Raw genomic sequence first — 19,451 nt, forward strand, 5'->3', positions numbered from 1 at the left:
GCTGGAAAAGCGCAGAAGGTCAGGCAGCCTCCAAGAGGCAGGCGAACCGACGTTTCGGGCATAAGCCCTTCTTCCCATTTTGAAATCCATGTCGATTATTTGTTAAATATTTTGGTTTTAGATATTTTTCTATTTCCCTTAAATGAGTTCCATTTCTCTTCCCTCTCAGTGTTAATGTTTCTGGTCTTCAGTTGCGAGGACATGTTTAAGTTCTTTTCATAAACACAGATAGAACATTAGCTATCTGTCAGTGCTCTGCACTGCAATTTTGCCTTCGGAATTATTAAATGTGTAATTGTGCCCTGCTATCTCTTAGCGAATCTTTAGAATTTGTGGTTGCAAGCTGTCAAGGGTTTATCCTTTTCAAGTATAGTTAGTTTAATATTTCCTTGGTTTAATTTTGAATGTAGTTCTATCATTTCTAATCTCGCATTCCAATGTTGTCCACTGGGTCCTTCTCCTTGGTAATAATGAAGGAAACTAATTGTTTAATATTTCTTCCGTTTTGTTACCACTGTCTTTTATTTTTATGCTGACTGTACCTTAGTCAGCTTAATTCTGTTCCAACTTTAGTTTTTAATGTACCAATGAAATATTTTGCTTTTCTCATGTTGCATGTTAAATTAGTTTTGCAGTTTATTTGTGCTTTAATTGCTTTTTATATTTTTCCCTCGTATTTTCATACTTGTCATATCTCTTCTGCTGCATACATTTGCAGTGAATATCCTTCAATTTTTCCCCTGTATCTTTATATATGGCCATAATTTTTCATTGGTGTTTAGTTTGTTTTTGTCTCTTAGCATAATATATTTTTCCTGGTCCTTATTGAACACTGTTTGGAATATTTTCCATGTTATTCCCAACTTGTTATTGATTTTCTTTTCCTTTGATCTATTCTTCGATCTACAAAATCAGCTTTTCTTTCATTGATCACCAGATTTTTGTCATGCTTACATCCTTCTCCATTACTATCTTAAGCCATAGATTTACCGTAAGTTTGATTCTATAATATGATTTCTCTCATTGGATTGGCTATGTTGTTGCATATCTGCTATTAAATATGAAGCATTGACTGCCCAATCCAATTTAATTTGTCTATTTAGTGTTGAGAGCAAATGCTACATTCTGACCTCCACCCAGAACAAATCCTTTCTCTCAAATTCTTCATGGATCCAAATGATGGTGTTTTTAGAACCGTTGCATGAATGACACCACACTGTAATGAGATTCTACTACAGAACCATTATAGATGGGCTCTTAACAGCTGACAGAATCATGTGCCTTCTGGGGGCTCCATTCATAATTTAGTGGTCAAGGCGATGACTACAACATGTAATCCCTCAGCTGTAGCCACACATGAACAAACAGTTCCAGCAACAATTGTCCTTATTGGTTCGAGAACCTGTCCTCATCTTTTAAGTTCGGATGAGAAGTACATTTCATTGAAATTGTTGCTATTTTGTCAGCTGACGTGGCAGGCTAATTGTGCACAGTATGATCCAATAAGCGATGGTGAGATTACTGATTTCTGGAAGTGTTGGATAAGGTTAGATATTGGATGCCAGTGTGGGGGTGGTCTTCCCCTGCACTTTGAATCATGCCTCATAACAGTTTTCTCTTTATCTCTGGGTAGTCAGGGATATTGGTTCAAATTAAGATCGATCTGGTAGTGCAGCACTCCCTCAGCATTACCATGAAACATCTATCTAGATTATATGGTGCGGTACCTGGAACAGGATTTGAAACCAAGCTCTTCTGATTTACAAACTGGCATACTGCAGTGGAATTAAGATTACATTATAATGACTATTATGCTTATACAGATTGTTTAACCAAGTATTCTGACTCACATGAAATGAATAGATATTCATTACAGCTAAGTTTGGTATATAGTTCAGAACTTTCACTGGACATCTGTGGTTAGATTCACATTAATTAACATTCTCAACTTTTACATTGAGCATGTTCTTCACTAATTCAATGAAATATATTATTTAGATTAGTTTCCAAATCTGGCAACTTGGTCTTTGCTGAGATTAGTGTGGTTCAGGGAATTGCTGTGTGGGGCATACATTTTGTGTTGTTTACCTCTGTTTTCTCAGTATCTGTGAAAATTCAGGAATATGGTGGAGATGGAACAAAAGTTACATATGATGTGTTATGACTTATGTCATTATGTCAGTGTACCTTTAAGAGATTTGCTCAAGATATCATCACTGTATCATGGCATGTGACTAGAGGGTATAAAGATCTGCTATTCCATCTCACCCCGGATCACTTGAAGCATGTCATGCTTTTGGGGTCTTCTTCCTATATTGTAACCTAACCTTAAAGCTAGTCTGTGCACTTATATGCCTCCTATATGTATTGTGCAAAGATCATATTGTTTTGACACCCATGGGCTTGGTGGTTAGCATTGCTGCCCGACAGCATAAGCAACCAAGTTCACTTCTAGCCTCAGGCGACAGTTTGTATGGAGTTTGTATGTTCACCCAGTGTCTGCGTGGGTTTCCTCTGGGTGCTGTGGTTTCCTCCCACAGCTCAAAGATGTGCAGGTTAGGTGGGTTGGCCACGCTAAATGCCCATAGTATCTAGTGATATGTAGGTTAGGTGGATTAACCGTGGGAAATGCAGGATCACAAGGAGTAAGGTTGGGGTGGATGGATCTAGATGGGATGCTCTTCAAATGGTCAGTGGGCCAAATGGCCTGCTTCTGCACTGTAGGGATTCTATGATCGAGATCTTCTAAATTTTAATTGTGGGTTGAAATGGGAAAATCACTGACTGTTTTCAAAGCAAAAGATTGTGGAAGAGCTTACAGTAGAAGCAGTTTACACTTTTTCTGTTCAATCAGAGTTTAGTTGCAAATGAACTGGCATCAGAGTGTTTGTAGGATGAAATTCAATAAGTAGCAATAAGTAGCTGACTCCTTCATGGAGCGGTGCCCCGTTACCAGGAACAAAGGCCTTCTACTTAGTAGCGACTGTGAGATTGGATCTCTGGCAGATGAGTGGCTTGTGTTGCGAAGAAAATAGTCAGAAGTCTTCAGATCTTCTGGAAAGGATATTATGCGCATGCCCCTTCAGTGAAAAAGACACCTGAAGCCTGAAGAAAGCCAATTTATTTGCCTCCCCAGTTGCAGTAAGCTGTAGCTTTTAATCAGCATGTCAGGGACTTTATAAGTTGAGAACGAGTTTCTAAGTGTTTCCTGTAAGCAAAAGTACCTGGAGAAGGAAGATAGAGGAGCAACAAGTCCAGACAAGCCAAGAGGATCACCTCTGCAAACCCTGTGGTCAGGGACCATTGAATTACCTTCTCAGTTTTACTCTCTACCCATAACACCATTTTTTCTGCGCATTATTTGTGCACGCATGCATATTGGTGCTAACAAAGGGATTAGAGTTTTAACTAATAGAATTATATCTTGACAACTCATAATTGTTTATTTGTAGCTAGAATCTGTTTGTAATAAATGGTAATTTTTGTTAAGTACAGAAACCTGGTTTTGATTTGATTCGATTTATTGTTGTAGCAAACACTGAGTTACAGTGAAAAGTGTTGCTTTGCATGCAATATAGGTAGATCATACCATAGAAAGTGCATCAGAGTAGCAGAAAAGAGAGCAGAATACAGTGTTGCAGCCAGAGAGAAGGTACAGAGAGAGAGAGAGAGAGAGAGAGAGAGATCAACATTAACATTTGAGAAGTCCATTCAAAAGCCTGATAACAGCAGAGAGTCATAGACTCCTACAGCATGGAGACAGGCCCTTGCACATTGTACCATTTTTGTGGACAGCACAGTCATAGAGTTATACAGCATGGAAAGAGACTCTTTGGTCTAACTTGTCCATGCCGACCAGATATTCTAAAATAATCTATTTGCCAGCACATGTCCGTATTCCTCTATTCACTCTATCCATGCCCTTCATGATTTTGTCAACTTCTATAAGGTCACCCCTCAGCCTCCAACCTCCAGAGAAAACAGCCCCAGACTATTCAGCCTTTTCCTATAGCGCATACACTCCAACCCTGGCAACATCCTTGTAAATCTTGTCTGAATCCTCTCAAGTTTAACAGCATCTTCCCTATAAGTCAGGCAGCATCCAAGGAGCAGGAGAATCGACTCGTTCAGAAGGGCTTATGCCCGAAACGTCAATTCGCCTGCTCCTTGGATGCTGCCTGACCTGCTGCGCTTTTCCAGCAACGCATTTTTCAGTTCTGATCTCCAGCATCTGCAGTCCTCACTTTCTCCTAGCATCTTCCCTATAACAAGGATACCAGAATTGAATGCAGTATTCCAAATGTGACCTCATCAATGTCCTGTACAGCTGCAACATGACCTCCCAACTCCTATAATCAATGCACTGAGCAATAAAGGCAAGCATTACAAATGTCTTTGCTATCCTTTGGAGCTGTAATTAATCTACAGTTCTGGAAACATTGCCACTAGTTTTTAGAAGCAACCTCTTTTAAAAGTAAAATTGGGCAACAATTTTTTTACACAAATTTGAAATGTGAAAGAAATCTCTAATCAGAGCAGCATGGTACTTTGAAAGGCACTTGAAAACATTTTGCCAAAAACCCGGTATAATGTTTGTAACAACTTAAAAGCTGCTTTGGTGTTGTTCCAACTCAGCATGCAAGATAAATTCGTCAATAAAAGAGGCATTTAAATATTTAGCATTACTCCTGGGACTTTCAGGAACTACGAAACCATTGGATACAACGCAGCCAACAGATCGCGTGCTGGATTCTTGCCCAAATTGATGCAAAGCCTACTCTCTTCGTTGTGCTTTATCTGTTCATGTTGCTGCTGTGCATCAGGCATTGGGTCTGTACATTGATGTAGTTGTGCCTATTACTGGCAGCTGGTGAGTGGGCACAGTGCAAGGGAAGGTGAGTAAACCAGCTGAAACGCTAGATGGTGGATGTGCTGATTTGAATTCAGCCTCATTGTAAACATTGGATTTGGCATCTCTCTAATTTAGGTTGATTGAGGCCCCTGCAGAATGACAAATTGCAGCTGATTTTACTATGAATGTAATCTCCAAAGGGCACCATAATCAGTGCATGGGACTTCTGTGGATCATAAGAAAGAACACTTTTTTCTCCACAGTGGCTAACAGCTGATGAAGTCTCATTGAAAATGTAACAACTGTACTTTTATAATGCAGCATATTCTTCCACACACCCAAGCTCCCACAAACTATCCCTTCCTGCTCCCTCTCATACACATGTACATCTCATTGCATGAATTTGAACAATTCTTCTTGCAACACGTGGTTCAAAGCTGGAACCTGCGGATTGTTTCTCCTTCTGTTGTTCTTGCAGGAACCCTGGATGCTGAACTTCTCCACGATTAAAATAAGGAAGATGAAAGAACATTTTGTACTTTTCCTTGTATTTGATCTGATTGTTGGGTTGGAATAAGAATTAATGAATGTATTCCCTCTTTTTGTTTTGCCTATTCCTAGTTACTGTACTGGTGATGTTTGTACTGAGATATAGCTCCTCCGGCAATTGCCACTTTCTACTTCCTTCACTAACCAAGAGATGCCCACTATGGAACAATTGTCCAAACAGAGTTGAGGCCTTTCCAACAAAGTTCACTGCATTCTGGGAGGACCAAATGGTATACCATTTCTGTTCCCCAACTATTCTCTTCCCACCACCCTTAATACCATCCCATCAGTATCTCTGAGACCAGCTAAATCAGTGAAGAGTATTTTCATGAGTAATGAAGAAGAGTCATATTGAACTTGGTGTTAACTTCCTTTGTCTTTTGGCAATTTTTGAGAAGATTTGTAGTTCAGGTTGAGCTACAAGGAAACCCAAGCATATAAATAGAAAGCAGGAAACACCAGCAGTGCTTCATCTGGAGGTTCACTGAAGATGTTACCTAGTATGGGGACGAAATGTCTGAAAATAAACCTTCCAGCTCAGCGAGCAAACCTACGTGCAGTCCTTTTCTCAATCTACAGATGTTGCCAGACTTGTTGAGTTTCTGTAGAACTTACTGTTTTTATTTCAGGTGTCCGGCATCACAGTGCTTTCAATTTCCTTTGAGTGCATGTCTCAGTTTGCCTTCACACAGCACACTGACCATTATCTGATTATTTCATTGAGCTTCACACCAGGACTAAATTTACCTTTTACAGTTTCTTTGACAGTTATATGGTTTCAATGTGTAGGTTTAAAAAAATATATAATTCTTTCAATCGTGTAATGACATACCTCTGGGAACTTGAACATAAAACTTCGAGTACAGAGAGAGACTACACCACAAGATCCCCTTGCTTGGTGGATTTTGTTAGTAGGGGGCTTTATTCTCTTCGTTAGCCGGTGGGGGATTGTCTTGTGCTGATGGTAATCTAGTTGTCGTGCTGGCTGGGAGGTTCTAGGAAAACTCTAATGGTGAAGCAAAGTCAATACAAGACCGAGTTGTGCAGGTGTTTGGCTTAGAGGGGAACTTATGGAGGTGATGTGTTCCCACAGAACGACTACTCTGGTGCTTCCTGGGGTCATGAAGGAGAGGGAAGTGCTGCCAAAGGAGCAGTTTTGTTCTGGTGCGTATTTGGACGAAACATCGATTCTTGGCAGTTGAAATTTTCAGCTACGGTGTCGGAACTCAGCTGGTCTCGACTGGTGATATTAGTTAACAACAGCTTCATGTGTGTGAATGCCCTGAACAATCCAGATCTTACAAGTCTCTGTGGAAAGCAAATTTTGCAGAGGGAATTATAGAACATAGAACAAGCTATTAATGGCACTGAAAGTGTTTGTCTTCCTCTTATTTATATCAATAATTGCGCTGTAGCATTGGAATGTCTTGTGGAAGTGGAATTGCAGATGTTGGGCAGAAGCCATGTATTGTTCTGAAACAGTGGTGAATTTTTACTGAAAGTTAATGAATTCTGCTTCTCCTTAGTAGACTTGGCTGGAGTTCAAAGCTCAGCTAAAGAGTCAGTCATGTGTGTTTGGGCAGTTTTAATGTAAAGGTTGATATTCAACTCAACCAATTCTATCTCAGAGGAAATGAGGAACCAGTTGTGATCATCTTATATAGTGAAGCAGGTTTGATCAGCCATATGACCCACTCCTACTCCAAAGTCATGTTTCTGTGAACAGCAGTAGATCACCCTCAATCCTGTACCACTTTGTGCACTCCTTAAAAGCAAAGAAGTATGGGCAGATACATAATGAATGTTCAATGACATATTACACCGATGTTGCACCAAACATCTTGTCTTAGTGGTCTTTGCCTTGGGTCACCACTTTGGGTCTGGTTGGGGGTGGACTAAAAAACTGACCAGCAATTTTAAAAATGAACTTAGGAAAAGGAGACAGCGCTTTGGTCCCTCAAACCTGCTCCATCAATCAATAAAATCAGGGTTGATTTGATCATGGCCTCAACTCCACTTTCCAAACTGCCTGCCATAAACTTCATTCAGGTCAGGTGAATTGGCCATGCTAAATTGCCCATAGTGTTAGGTTAGGGGTATGGGTGGGTTGCACTTTGGCGGGTCGGTGTGGACTTGTTGGGCCGAAGGGCCTGTTTCCACACTGTAAGTAATCTAATCTAATCTAATCTAATTGTTGATCACAGACCTGCCAAGCCCAGCTCAGCATTGAATGTCATCACTCTCTTCACCAATGTCTGTGCAAACCATGTGTCCTTGGATCTGTACATTCAGATACATATTTCTAACTGTCCAGAATGAGTTGTATAAGTTTTCAGTTGTCTGGGCAGCATGAAAATTCAGATCTTTGAACTCGTGTTGAAAAGCTAACAGGCACAGGAAGAATTGTGAATTCCAAACCTCTGTCCTCTGAGTGCTAAATACCAAGAAAGTAGCATGTTAAACTTCAATGAACAGTCCCAGTGCAACTACTGATTGAGATGCAGTAACCTCTCAACAATCTGGGAACACCTTTACCACATTGTCTACAGTGATTCAAGATGGCAGCTCATCACCATTCCAAGGGACAAAAGAGATGGGCAATAAATGCTGGCGAAGCTGTTACGTTCTAGATTGTAACCCACTGCTTTACTCAGTGATAGGAACACCAGTAGGTCAGAAAGTTCCACAAATTTGTTTCATCTTGGTTGATCTGTATCAGTAATATTTTTGCCTTACCTCAATTTCCAAATAGTTCCATTTCTATTTTCATGGCATTGTTCTGCGGGATTATGTTCTCATTCTCTCTCAAAATGTATCCAGTCCCTTAGCTGGCAGTTTTTCCTTGCCAAAAGCACAGTAATTTCCTGTTATGAGTCATTCACCCGGTGTTGCTTTTTATTCTTTTCTCCTGAGAGTGATCTGATCCCTCCAGTAGTGCCCCTGCCCCTGAGTGATCTGATCCCTCCAGTAGTGCCCCTGTCCCTGAGTGATCTGATCCCTCCAGTAGTGCCCCTGCCCCTGAGTGATCTGATCCCTCCAGTAGTGCCCCTGTCCCTGAGTGATCTGATCCCTCCAGTAGTGCCCCTGTCCCTGAGTGATCTGATCCCTCCAGTAGTCCCCCTGTCCCTGGGTGATCTGATCCCTCCAGTAGTGCCCCTGCCCCTGAGTGATCTGATCCCTCCAGTAGTGCCCCTGTCCCTGAGTGATCTGATCCCTCCAGTAGTGCCCCTGTCCCTGAGTGATCTGATCCCTCCAGTAGTCCCCCTGTCCCTGGGTGATCTGATCCCTCCAGTAGTGCCCCTGCCCCTGGGTGATCTGATCCCTCCAGTAGTCCCCTTGTCCCTGGGTGGAATACTGGAACTCCTTTCTGCAAAACCTGGGTGAGGGGTCAACAGTTTTACAATCTGAGTCAGCAAGGGTCAGAGGAGGTAGAGTGCAGCTGGTGTCAGATGGTTACAGCTGGGTACTAAGATTCTTGTCTGTCCTTGAATAAAATAAATTCAATGGAGTTGTCTCAAATGAGCACAGTGGCATCTCCTCAGTGTGTGTGTGTGTGTGTGTGTGTGTGTGTGTGTGTGTGTGTCAGCTGTGGCTCAGTTGGTAAGACTTTTCCCTCAGAAGCATATGTTCTGGATTGAACTCTCACTCTAGCGCTTGAGCAGAAACCTGATGGATGACTGTCCGGTGCAGTACTAAGGGAGTGCTGCACTATCAGAGGTGCCATCTTTCGAATAAGTTATTAAACCGAGGCCACATTCCCTGCTTAGCTGGATGTATAAGATTCCATGCCACTAATTTGAAAGGTACAAGATTTATCCTGTCAAAATATACAACTCAAGTTCATACAAATTAGATTATCAGATTGCTCTTAATAAAGTTAGCTGAGCATTACCTTGGAAAGGGATGAGTTGGAATTTGTGGGAGACAACACGATGAATTTGAACTCTCCAGGGGTGAGGATGTGTTTGTGAAGGAAATATTAAGCCTGAAACTGCGATACAGCTGCAAGTGACCCACTGGCCCAGAATACATTGTGGGCTGTTTTCCCATAAGCTGGAAACAGTGGGAAGGTTTGGAATTAAAGTCTGCGTTTTAACACTATAATAGACTTTGATAATTATTTTGTTTTTGTGGACAGGCACTGCTGTGTGATTGGCAGTTTATATGCATGTTCACTTGGCACAGGCCTTGGTAACAAATCTCCTTGGCAGCAGTTAGTGGTTTTAATCTTAGCATTGATTTTGCTTTCATTAGTTGACCTGTGCTGTTCAAGCCTTAAACTCAGTTAGACTCATTGGTTAAAAGAACATCTAGTCTCCCCACAATATACTCATATATTGAACATGACATTGATGTTTAGGACATTCACGAATATCTCTAGTACATAGAAGAGGCTGGGTGCTGCCAGAAGATTGCTCAGCTGAGCAGAGCCTGACTTGATAGAGGCATTGTTGTCAAAGCCCATTTAGTTTTTTCGCCCCACAGTGGGGCATAATGTCAGACAAGATGGAACCAGACCATGAAACAATTTGGCATTTATTGGAACATGCCATCAAAGTTACAAGTCTCTACAAGACGTACTGCTGAGTAATGTGTGACTTTGAGGGTAGAGTGCTCTTCTTTACAAAGACATAGGGAGGAAGTCAGAAGGTCAATACAATCCCAAGGGTTGCAGGCTTGGTTGCTATGGATACACAAGGCAAGAAATTAGAGCTCTTTTAGTGGCCTCAGGGTGTTGATGCCAAGACTTGGAGGAACTCCAGATAAGACCAAGAATCTCAGCTACTTTATAAAGTATTAAATGGTTTTGATTTTAACGTTGCCTGAGATCACATTGACCGTTCTCGTATTGTATCTTGGAATCATTTGACAAGTGTTGACCATGCTGTGTGTATCTTGATTGGTCATGGAGCTCCTTATGGATACCGCAAGGCTGCAGCCCTCACCATTGATGCCCCCCTTAGCTAATGCTCTTTATCTTACCTCCTTTCTAGCACTTGAGGTGTTATGACTCACTTGGATCGCTCAGCCTTGATTCAGTGAACTGTGAGCTTAGTTGCCAGTCAGTAAACATACTGGCAAAACACTCTGCAGGAACGTGAGTCCAAGATCTAGGTTGACGCTGCAATTGTGTACTATGGGAGTGCAACACTGTTGAAGATGCTATCCTTCAAATGAGATGTTAAATTGAGGTCCCATCAGCCTTCTGAAGTGGCTGTAAATTATCCCATGGTATTACTTCAAAGAATACCAGGATGATATTCTCAGGCGCCCTGACCGACATTATTTCCCTCGACATAAAAACAGATGATTTGATCATAGCTGTGTGAAAGCTGGCTGCTGTGTTTCCTGTATTATAACAGAAAAAAACTTTATCACTGTATAACACACTTGGGTGCTCTAAATTTGTGAAAGTATAAATGAAAGTCTTCCTCAGTTATAGTCCCTCCATTTGACAAAATAACTATCATGCATTAAGTCAGCAATTCTCAGGTTGCTTTGAAGTTATATCTCCCCACCTTATTGGTTCTTAAAATTGCTGATGCTAATGTATCTTAAAGTGCAGAGAAATATTTCCATACAATCAGCTTGTTGGCTATTTTGAAATGAAATACTATAATGCAAAAGCATTGTCAGACAACATATCGAGTCTTCAAATAAAAAAAACCTTCCAGACTGTGCTCTGGAGGGTATTGAATTGGTTTAGGGCTTATGACTCAATTTATACTAGGCTGAATTTATTGCTCACACAAAGCTGAAATTGTTGCAGTAATTTAGAATAATCAAACACAGATGTATCTTCTGGATGGTGTTGATAATATTTACTTGTAATTTATAGAACTGTGTATTCTGTGATCTGAACTACATTTTCCAGATGTTGAATTTTACTGAACAGGACCAGGCCAACCTGTCCAACATGTGATAAGGTTACTTTATGAAGCTCTTTCAACTCAGTTTCACATCACCTGTTAAAATGCTTCCTCAAAAGTGTGCTTCTCTAGTTTCCCTTGAGTGTATCAACCCTGGTTACTCTGGAAATAAGAGCCGCATACCATCAGACCAAATGCTGCAAAGTGGGATTATGCTGGGTGGCTTGTTTTACAGTCTGGAGTGTGGTGCTAGAAAAGCACAGCAGGTCAGGTAGCATCCAAGGAGCAGGAGCATCAACGTTTTGGGCATAAGCCCTTTATCAGGAATGAGGCCTTGGTTTGGTCTGCACAGACACTAGAGGCAGAGTGGCCTCTTTCTGTATAAACCTTTAATTATCTGTTCCATTCTGAGTCAAAAGATTTCCTCTGAATTGCTTATTCCTCTGAATTGTTAGGGATCATAGTTGTCATCTGGTTAGGGACTATTAATGTTTAGAGAGAACTCTGAATTTGGGTCGAAGGGTCTGTATTGTGCTGCACTGTTCTATGTTCAATACCACTGATTCCTTTCATGTATACCTGCTTTCACCAATAAAATATTGTCAGAGGATTTTATGCTTTTACAAAACAAATTTTATTATATATAAAATAATTTAACAGAACAAACACTATTTACTTAGTAATATGGTTTATATAACTACCTGTATTATGCATTCAGGTTTACTACTTTCTTACCTCAGGAAATCTCTTACAAAATACATTAATCTCCAAATTACTTGCTTCCTTAGGCACCTCCATAGTTCTCTGGAGAATTCTTCACTCCACGTAATTGTAGAGGCAAAGTTTCAGTTTACCCCCTTTTGACAGTGGAGGCCACAGTCCCTTGCTCTGGTTACTCTTTAATGTTTCCCAGCTAATTTAGCTGATTTTCTTTCAATAAGTATACTTAAGATGGAAATCAGGAGGACAAAATGGGGACATGAGATAGCTTTGGCAAATAGAATTAAGGAGAATCCAAAGGGTTTTTACAAATATATTAAGGACAAAGGGGTAACTAGAGAGAGAATAGGGCCCCTCAAAGATCAGCAAGGCGGCCTTTGTCTGGAGCCGCTGAAAATGGGGGAGATACTAAATGAATATTTTGCATCAGTATTTACTGTGGAAAAGGATATGGAAGATATAGACTGTAGGGAAATAGATGGTGACATCTTGCAAAATGTCCAGATTGCAGAGGAGGAAGTGCTGGATGTCTTGAAATAGTTAAAAGTGGATAAATCACCAGGACCTGATCAGGTGTCTACAAGAACTCTGTTTGAAGCTAGAGAAGTGATTGATGGGCCTCTTGCTGAGATATTTGTATCATCGATAGTCACAGGTGAGATGCCGGAAGACTGGAGGTTGGCTAATGTGGTGCCACTGTTTAAGAAGGGTGGTAAAAACAAGCCAGGGAACTAAAGACCAGTGAGCCTGATCTCGGTGGTGGGCAAGTTGTTGGAGGGAATCCTGAGGGACAGGATGAACATGTATTTGGAAAGGCAAGGACTGATTCGAAATAGTTAATATGGCTTTGTGTGTGGGAAATCATGTCTCCCAAACTTGATTGAGCTTTTTGAAGAAGTAACAAAGAAGATTGATGAGGGCAGAGCAGTAGATGTGATCTATATGGACTTCAGTAAGGCATTCGACAAGGTGCCCCATGGGAGACTGATTAGCAAGGTTAGATCTCATACAGGGAGAACTAGCCATTTGGATACAGAACTGGCTCAAAGATAGAAGACAGAGGGTGGTGGAGGATGGTTGTTTTTCAGACTGGAGGCCTGTGACCAGTGGAGTGCCACAAGGATCGGTGCTAGGCCCTCTACTTTTTGTCATTTACATAAATGATTTGGATGCGAGCATAAGAGGTACAGTTAGTAAGTTTGCAGATGACACCAAAATTGGAGGTGTAGTGGACAGCGAAGAGGGTTACCTCAGATTACAACAGGATCTGGACTAGATGGGCCAATGGGCTGAGAAGTGGCAGATGGAGTTTAATTCAGATAAATGTGAGGTGCTGCATTTTGGGAAAGCAAATCTTAGCAGGACTTATACACTTAATGGTAAGGTCCTAGGGAGTGTTGCTGAACAAAGAGACCTTGGAGTGCAGGTTCATAGCTCCTTGAAAGTGGAGTCGCAGGTAGATAGGATAGTGAAGAAGGCGTTTGATATGCTTTCCTTTATTGGTCAGAGTATTGAGTGCAGGGTTGGGAGGTCATGTTGTGGCTGTACAGGACATTGGTTAAGCCACTGTTAGAATATTGTGTGCAATTCTGGTCTCCTTCCTATCAGAAAGATGTTGTGAAACTTGAAAGGGTTCAGAAAAGATTTACAAGGATGTTGCCAGGGTTGGGGGATCTGAGCTATAGGGAGAGGCTGAACAGGCTGGTGCTGTTTTCCCTGGAGTGTCGGAGGCTGAGGGGTGACCTTATAGAAGTTTACAAAATTATGAGGGGCATGGATAGAATAAATAGACAAAGTCTTTTCCCTGGGGTTGGGGAGTCCAGAAATAGAGGGCATAAGTTTAGGGTGAAAGGGGAAAGTTATAAAAGACACCTTATGGGGCAACCTTTTCACACAGAAGTTGGTATGTGTATGGAACGAGCTGCCAGAGGATGTGGTGGAGGCTGGTACAATTGCAACATTTAAGAGGCATTTGGATTGGTATATGAATAGGAAGGGTTTGGAGGGATATGGGCCGGGTGCTGGCAGGTGGGCCTAGATTGGGTTGGGATATCTGGTCGGCCTGGACGGGTTGGACCGAAGGGTCTGTTTCCATGCTGTACATCTCTATGACTCTATGACTGTAAGCAATTTGAGACCCACAGTGGATTCTTTCTCCCCTGCTTTAAACGAGGCAATGTTTTGACATTTGTTCCTTCACTAGTTTCAAACTGAGATTACGCTTCACTTTCCACAAAGTCCAGAATGAAGTCCATGTTTTAGTCTGCTGATCGTGCAGGCCTATCTAACAGTCATTTACTTTGGCTGTGTTCTTTCAGTAAGCCACAGACCTTATCAGATCCAAATTGCAATTATGTCTGGTACAATTAAAAAACGATAAAGTCATCTAGATAGCTATATGGATAGGAAGAGCTTAGAAGGATATGGGACAAATGCTGGCAAATGGGACTAGATTTATTTAGGATATCTGATCAGCATGGACGGGTTGACTGAAGGGTCTATTTCCATGCTGTACGGCTCTATGACTCTAAATATCCCAAATAAACCTGAAGAAACCAAAGTACCTTTTTAAGCTTCACTCACCATCATCATGATGCAGCCAACTGTCTCCAAATTGAATTTTAAGTTAATGGTGCTTATTTACAATATATTTTTTGATGTGATGGCATAAATTAATTTTATAACCATTCAAGATTTACAAAATGCCTTTTGAGCTGTATAGTAGCTGTGGGTCAGCGTGAGGATTACCACGCTCTGCAGTCCTGCCCATTCCACTGTTGAGAATCAGTCAGTGTTTGAAGGATTAGTGAGCAGGTTGATAGTCAGTGGCTTCACACAGCCTGATGCCTGGAGACTGGTCAGTGATAATACCGGGGTGAGAGACGACGTGGAAGATGCGGGTCTTGCTGTCTGTGCTGCTGGCCCTAAAGATGATGGAACAAGTCCCTGAAGCTGCAGGAGTTACATACTCCTCGCAGCTTCTGCCTTTGCAGCAAATGTCTCCGCAAAGCGTTGATCTCTAAACTTCCTGGGCCAACAGGTAGTTGTGTGTAAGAAGGCGATACATTTCCAGTGCCTTATTTTTCCCAAATTTATTCAGCGACCTTATGTATTAGAAGCTAAGCAAAATGCTCTTTGGGTAATCCTGCCTTGCAGTAATTTAGCTCTATCTTCCAAGTTACAAAACTTCACTGCACAGCACTTCTTTCTTAGCAGTACAGACATCACCTCTCCAGTCCTTCATTTAAGATCCATTTCTAAGTCTGTCTTTTCTATTCTCAGCTTTTTATCCAGCAACCTAATAGTTATATTCTAAAATGTGAGAAAAGTACTGAGATGGGTGATCAAATTGAATGGTGGAGCAGGCTTGAGGGGCTGAATTGCCTACTCCTGTTCCTGTTTTCCATGTTACTCAGGTCTTCGGAGGACTGAGACTAACTGCAACAAATGAGAGTGGAATTAGGAATTTGAATAACATATATGTGTTATATAATTAACCGCTGCTGAGGATATAAAGCTCAATTTGCTGATAAATTGACTGTCAATAGCAGCACTGAGATAGAGGTGATGCAGCATCTTTCCAAATGCCTAAATATTTAGCTTAGTGGCACAGTGGCTCAGTGGTTAGTACTGCTGCCTCACAGCACCATAGACCCAAGTTCGATTCCACACTCAGGTGACTGGCTCTGTGGAGTTTGCACATGTTTCCGTGTTTGCATGGGTTTCCACTGTGTGCTCAGGTTCCCTCCCACGATCTAAAGATGTGCAGGTTAGGTGCATTGGCCATGCTAAATTGCCCATAATGTCCAGGATGTGCAGGCTAGATGGTTTAGCAAGGAAATGCAGGGTTACAGGGATAGGGGTGTGGGTCTGGGTAGGATGATGTTCGGAGGGTCAGTGTGGAATCGATGGGTTGAATGGCCTGCTCCCACACTGTAGGTATTTTATGATCAGCCCTCCTCTACAATGCTTTCATGCCAACAACCTTATTCTCTGTGTTTCTCAGTTCTGCTTTTGTATTAACCCTCTCTCCTACACTCCACCTTCGTTCGATCCATGTTCAGTTATTACCTGGGCACGTGCATGCACATGTGCACACACCGACCCACTAAAACTATTGTGATGGCTGCCAGACTGTGCTACTGTCAAATAACTGAGTAATTGCATTGGGTTTTATTGGTGTAAATGAAGTGGATTGCACAGCCTGGGAGATCAAGAGACTACTTGAAGCCATTATATAATCTAAATATATCGTTAATCTATCAAGTATTGCTGAGGCGTCATGCCGTAAAGTTGAGCCTGATTGTTAAACCTTTTTCAGGAACACCTTCACCATATGAGCAATTTATATAGTTAATAAACATCAACCTAGAAATTCAATGAAGTAGTCATAAATGCTGAAAATTATGTAAAATATGTTATAGATCGAATGTTTTTGATGCAAGTTGCTGAACTATCTGGGTTCGTCAGGAGGCAAATGGTGATGAATTGTTTACATTGGAGATAGAAGGAGCATAAGTTTGAGATAATTGCAGAAAGTTTTCAAAGGACCAGATACTGATTTTTGTGAAGATTTAACATTAGACGATAAATGTGAAGAAGGAAAGTGAGATAGTATGAGAATGGGTTGGCCTTGTGTGGGCGGTTTGCAGGTTTGCATTCCACTTCAGAAATTTGAGCACAATAATCTTGGTTGACATAAGGGCAGCACGGTAGCTCAGTGGTTAGCACTGCTGCCTCAGAGTGCCAGGGACCCTGGTTTGATTCCAGCCTCGGGCAGCTGTTTGTGTGAAGTTTGCACATTCACTCCATATCTGTGTGGGTTTCCTCTGGATACTCTGGTTTCCTCCCACAATGCAAAAATATGCGGATTAGGTGGCCATGCTAAATTGCTCATAGTGTTGAGGGATATGTGGGTTAGGTGCATTAGTCAAGGGCAAATGTAAGGGAATAGATTTGTGTGGAATACTCTTTGGAGGGTCGGTGTGGACTTGTTGGACCGAAGTGCCTGTTTCCACACTGCAGGCATTCCAAAAAATAAATTCCCATGCATTGTTGTTGGAGTGCAACATTGACCGTCAGATGAGATGTCAAACTGAGATATATCCCTCAGGGAGACACACTTGATCCCATGACATTATTGTGAGCAAAAGCAGAGCAAGGTCTTTTGGTGTTTTTGTCAGTATTGATCCCTCAACTGACACGACTGAAAACATGATCTGGGCATTTGATAGGACCTCACTGTGCATACTGACTGTCACATTTCTATATATTAGGGTGGTGAATACAGCTGGGTAATAGAGTTCTGAGCAAGAGTTGAACCAGACTCAAAATGTTAACTCCGTTTCTCTCTCTCCAACAGACTGCCATACCTGCTGAGTTTCTCCAGCATTCTGTTAGTTAATGCATATGTTCCTCTTCACAGCTAACTTTTTTGTATTATTTGGATTATTTTGGAATGTCATGCTGTTGCAAACAGCACAAGATATAAAATCTTGAATAGTCTTGGGTTGAGGTGATTGTTTTTGTGTTGTCATGAGACTTGTGGCTCAGATGTCTATTCTGCACAATGGAGAGTTGCCTTCCTTCACCTCTCTGATAGCTTGTTACCTTTAGTGGATTCCCCTTCTCTCTGAGTGCGAGCTGATCCAGGTAGGAAGAACAAATCCTTCGATTTACTTTGTTGTACGTATTCCTGTTCTCCATCAGTGCATCCCTCATTATTGCAGACTACTCCACCCTTCCTCTGCAGGCTCTTGAACTCGACAGATGATGCCAGAGAGACATCAACATCTTATCATATCCATTGCTACAGTATCGATGTGTTTATCGGTCACTGATTACACACTGCTGTCATGCTGCAAAATTCTTCATTTTTATTTTGAGTGATATATATGTCAAGTTCTCGGATGTTGAAGGGTTGAAATATTTATTCTGTGCGACCAGTTTGCTTCAGTTCAAGTCCTTCTGCACTGTGGTACGACTGTTGTGCAGTTTCCTCTTTTTATATTTTGTGCTGAATTCTATTTGAGCTAGTAAAGATGCGCAATCTTACTGGTTGGTTGAAAATTTGAGTTGTTGTCTGTGCTGGAATGTGGCTTGGGTCAAAGTTACATTGGGATAATTTTCGAGGTAATCCTGTATTCCAACTAGGACATTGAAAATTGGCTAGGATGATTTCAGTTGTGTGGGTTGGGATCAATGAGGAGGAAGGTGAAACTAAATCTGTGATAATTTTTGGTCAATCATGTGATGTAATTGTTTTAAAATAAGAGAAACAAAAGCCCCAATTTAATGCTTTGCAATTATTTCTCTATTCATTTTCAGTATACTATCGTGTGCTGGTGAACTTCACTACTTCTATTGAGTACAGTCCACAGTTGGAAGACTTTGATTCTGAAACATTCAGAGAAGTATCAGAAGGAATCATCGACACAGTAAGTGCTATTGCCTTGCAACATTTGTCTTATAACTGTCAGGAAGGACATTTAATCTGAGTAAAACACCGGTTCAACTTCTGGGCATCGTGCTTTAGCAAGGATGTGAAAGCATTGGTGAAAGTGTAAAAACAAAATCAAAAGAATGGTTCCAAGGATGAAGAACTTCAGTTATGGATTTAAATTGGAGAAGTTGGAACTATTTTCCTTGGAGAAGTGTAGGTACAAGAGAGATTTGATAGAGCTATTCAAAATCGTCAAGGGTCGAGAAAGAGTAGGTTAAAGTGGGAAGGGGTAGGTTCCTGCTGGTGGAAGGATTGAGAATGAAGGGGTAGAGATATAAAATAATTGGCAAAAGAAGCAATGATGGCGTATGACTAAAGTTTTCACAGAGCAAGTAGTTAGGATCTAGATGACACTACCTGAAAGTGTGGTGGAGGCAGATACAAGCGAAATGGTCAAGAGGGAATTTACCTCTGGTTTCCAGCATCTGCAGTCCTCACTTTTGCCAAGAGGGAATTAGATTGTTATTGGAGTGCTACAAGTCAAACTGTTCCTTTGGAGAGCTCGGATAAACAGCAGGGGCTAAATGGCCTCTTTGGTGCTATGCCATTCTATGTTTCTGTTCAGTTAACTTGCAAGAGTTTCACATAAAGATGTCTTCCATATGAATACCTGGTGAGGTCTGAGCAGGCTGGATTCCTCTGAAAGGAGAAAACCACAGCACAGCTCACTACATTGTCTTTGAAATTGTGAGCTGAGTTGGATAGATTGGCATGGAGAAGATGTTTTCATTTCTGGGGGAGATCAAAATCTGGACTATGAATGTAAGATTGTCGCTCATGAAGATAATAGGAAATTCATAACTGTTTTCCCCAGAGTACAGTAGCTTGTTAGCACTTGAAATGTTCAAAGTGAATGCGTAGAAACATGTAAAGGAAACTGATGAATACTGAAGGAGTAAAAGAGCAGGAGATAGGATGTTGATAGAATGGGAGCAGCCTTGTGTGGGATGTTAACAAT

General features: G+C 41.4%; 1 protein-coding gene across 14 annotated transcripts in view; it reads left to right on the top strand.

The window, feature by feature from the left end:
• hspg2 (heparan sulfate proteoglycan 2) overlaps nucleotides 1-19,451 on the top strand; it is a 529,465-nt gene that overhangs the window by 185,145 nt on the left and 324,869 nt on the right. For all 14 annotated transcript variants that reach the window (XM_072586792.1, XM_072586797.1, XM_072586801.1 and 11 more), the window contains one exon: nucleotides 18,319-18,428. In XM_072586792.1, coding sequence (XP_072442893.1) covers nucleotides 18,319-18,428 — 110 coding nt within the window. The remainder of the gene's footprint in view (nucleotides 1-18,318; nucleotides 18,429-19,451) is intronic.

Source organism: Chiloscyllium punctatum, chromosome 16 (assembly GCF_047496795.1).
Source record: "Chiloscyllium punctatum isolate Juve2018m chromosome 16, sChiPun1.3, whole genome shotgun sequence".
NCBI classification, from domain to species: domain Eukaryota; kingdom Metazoa; phylum Chordata; class Chondrichthyes; order Orectolobiformes; family Hemiscylliidae; genus Chiloscyllium; species Chiloscyllium punctatum.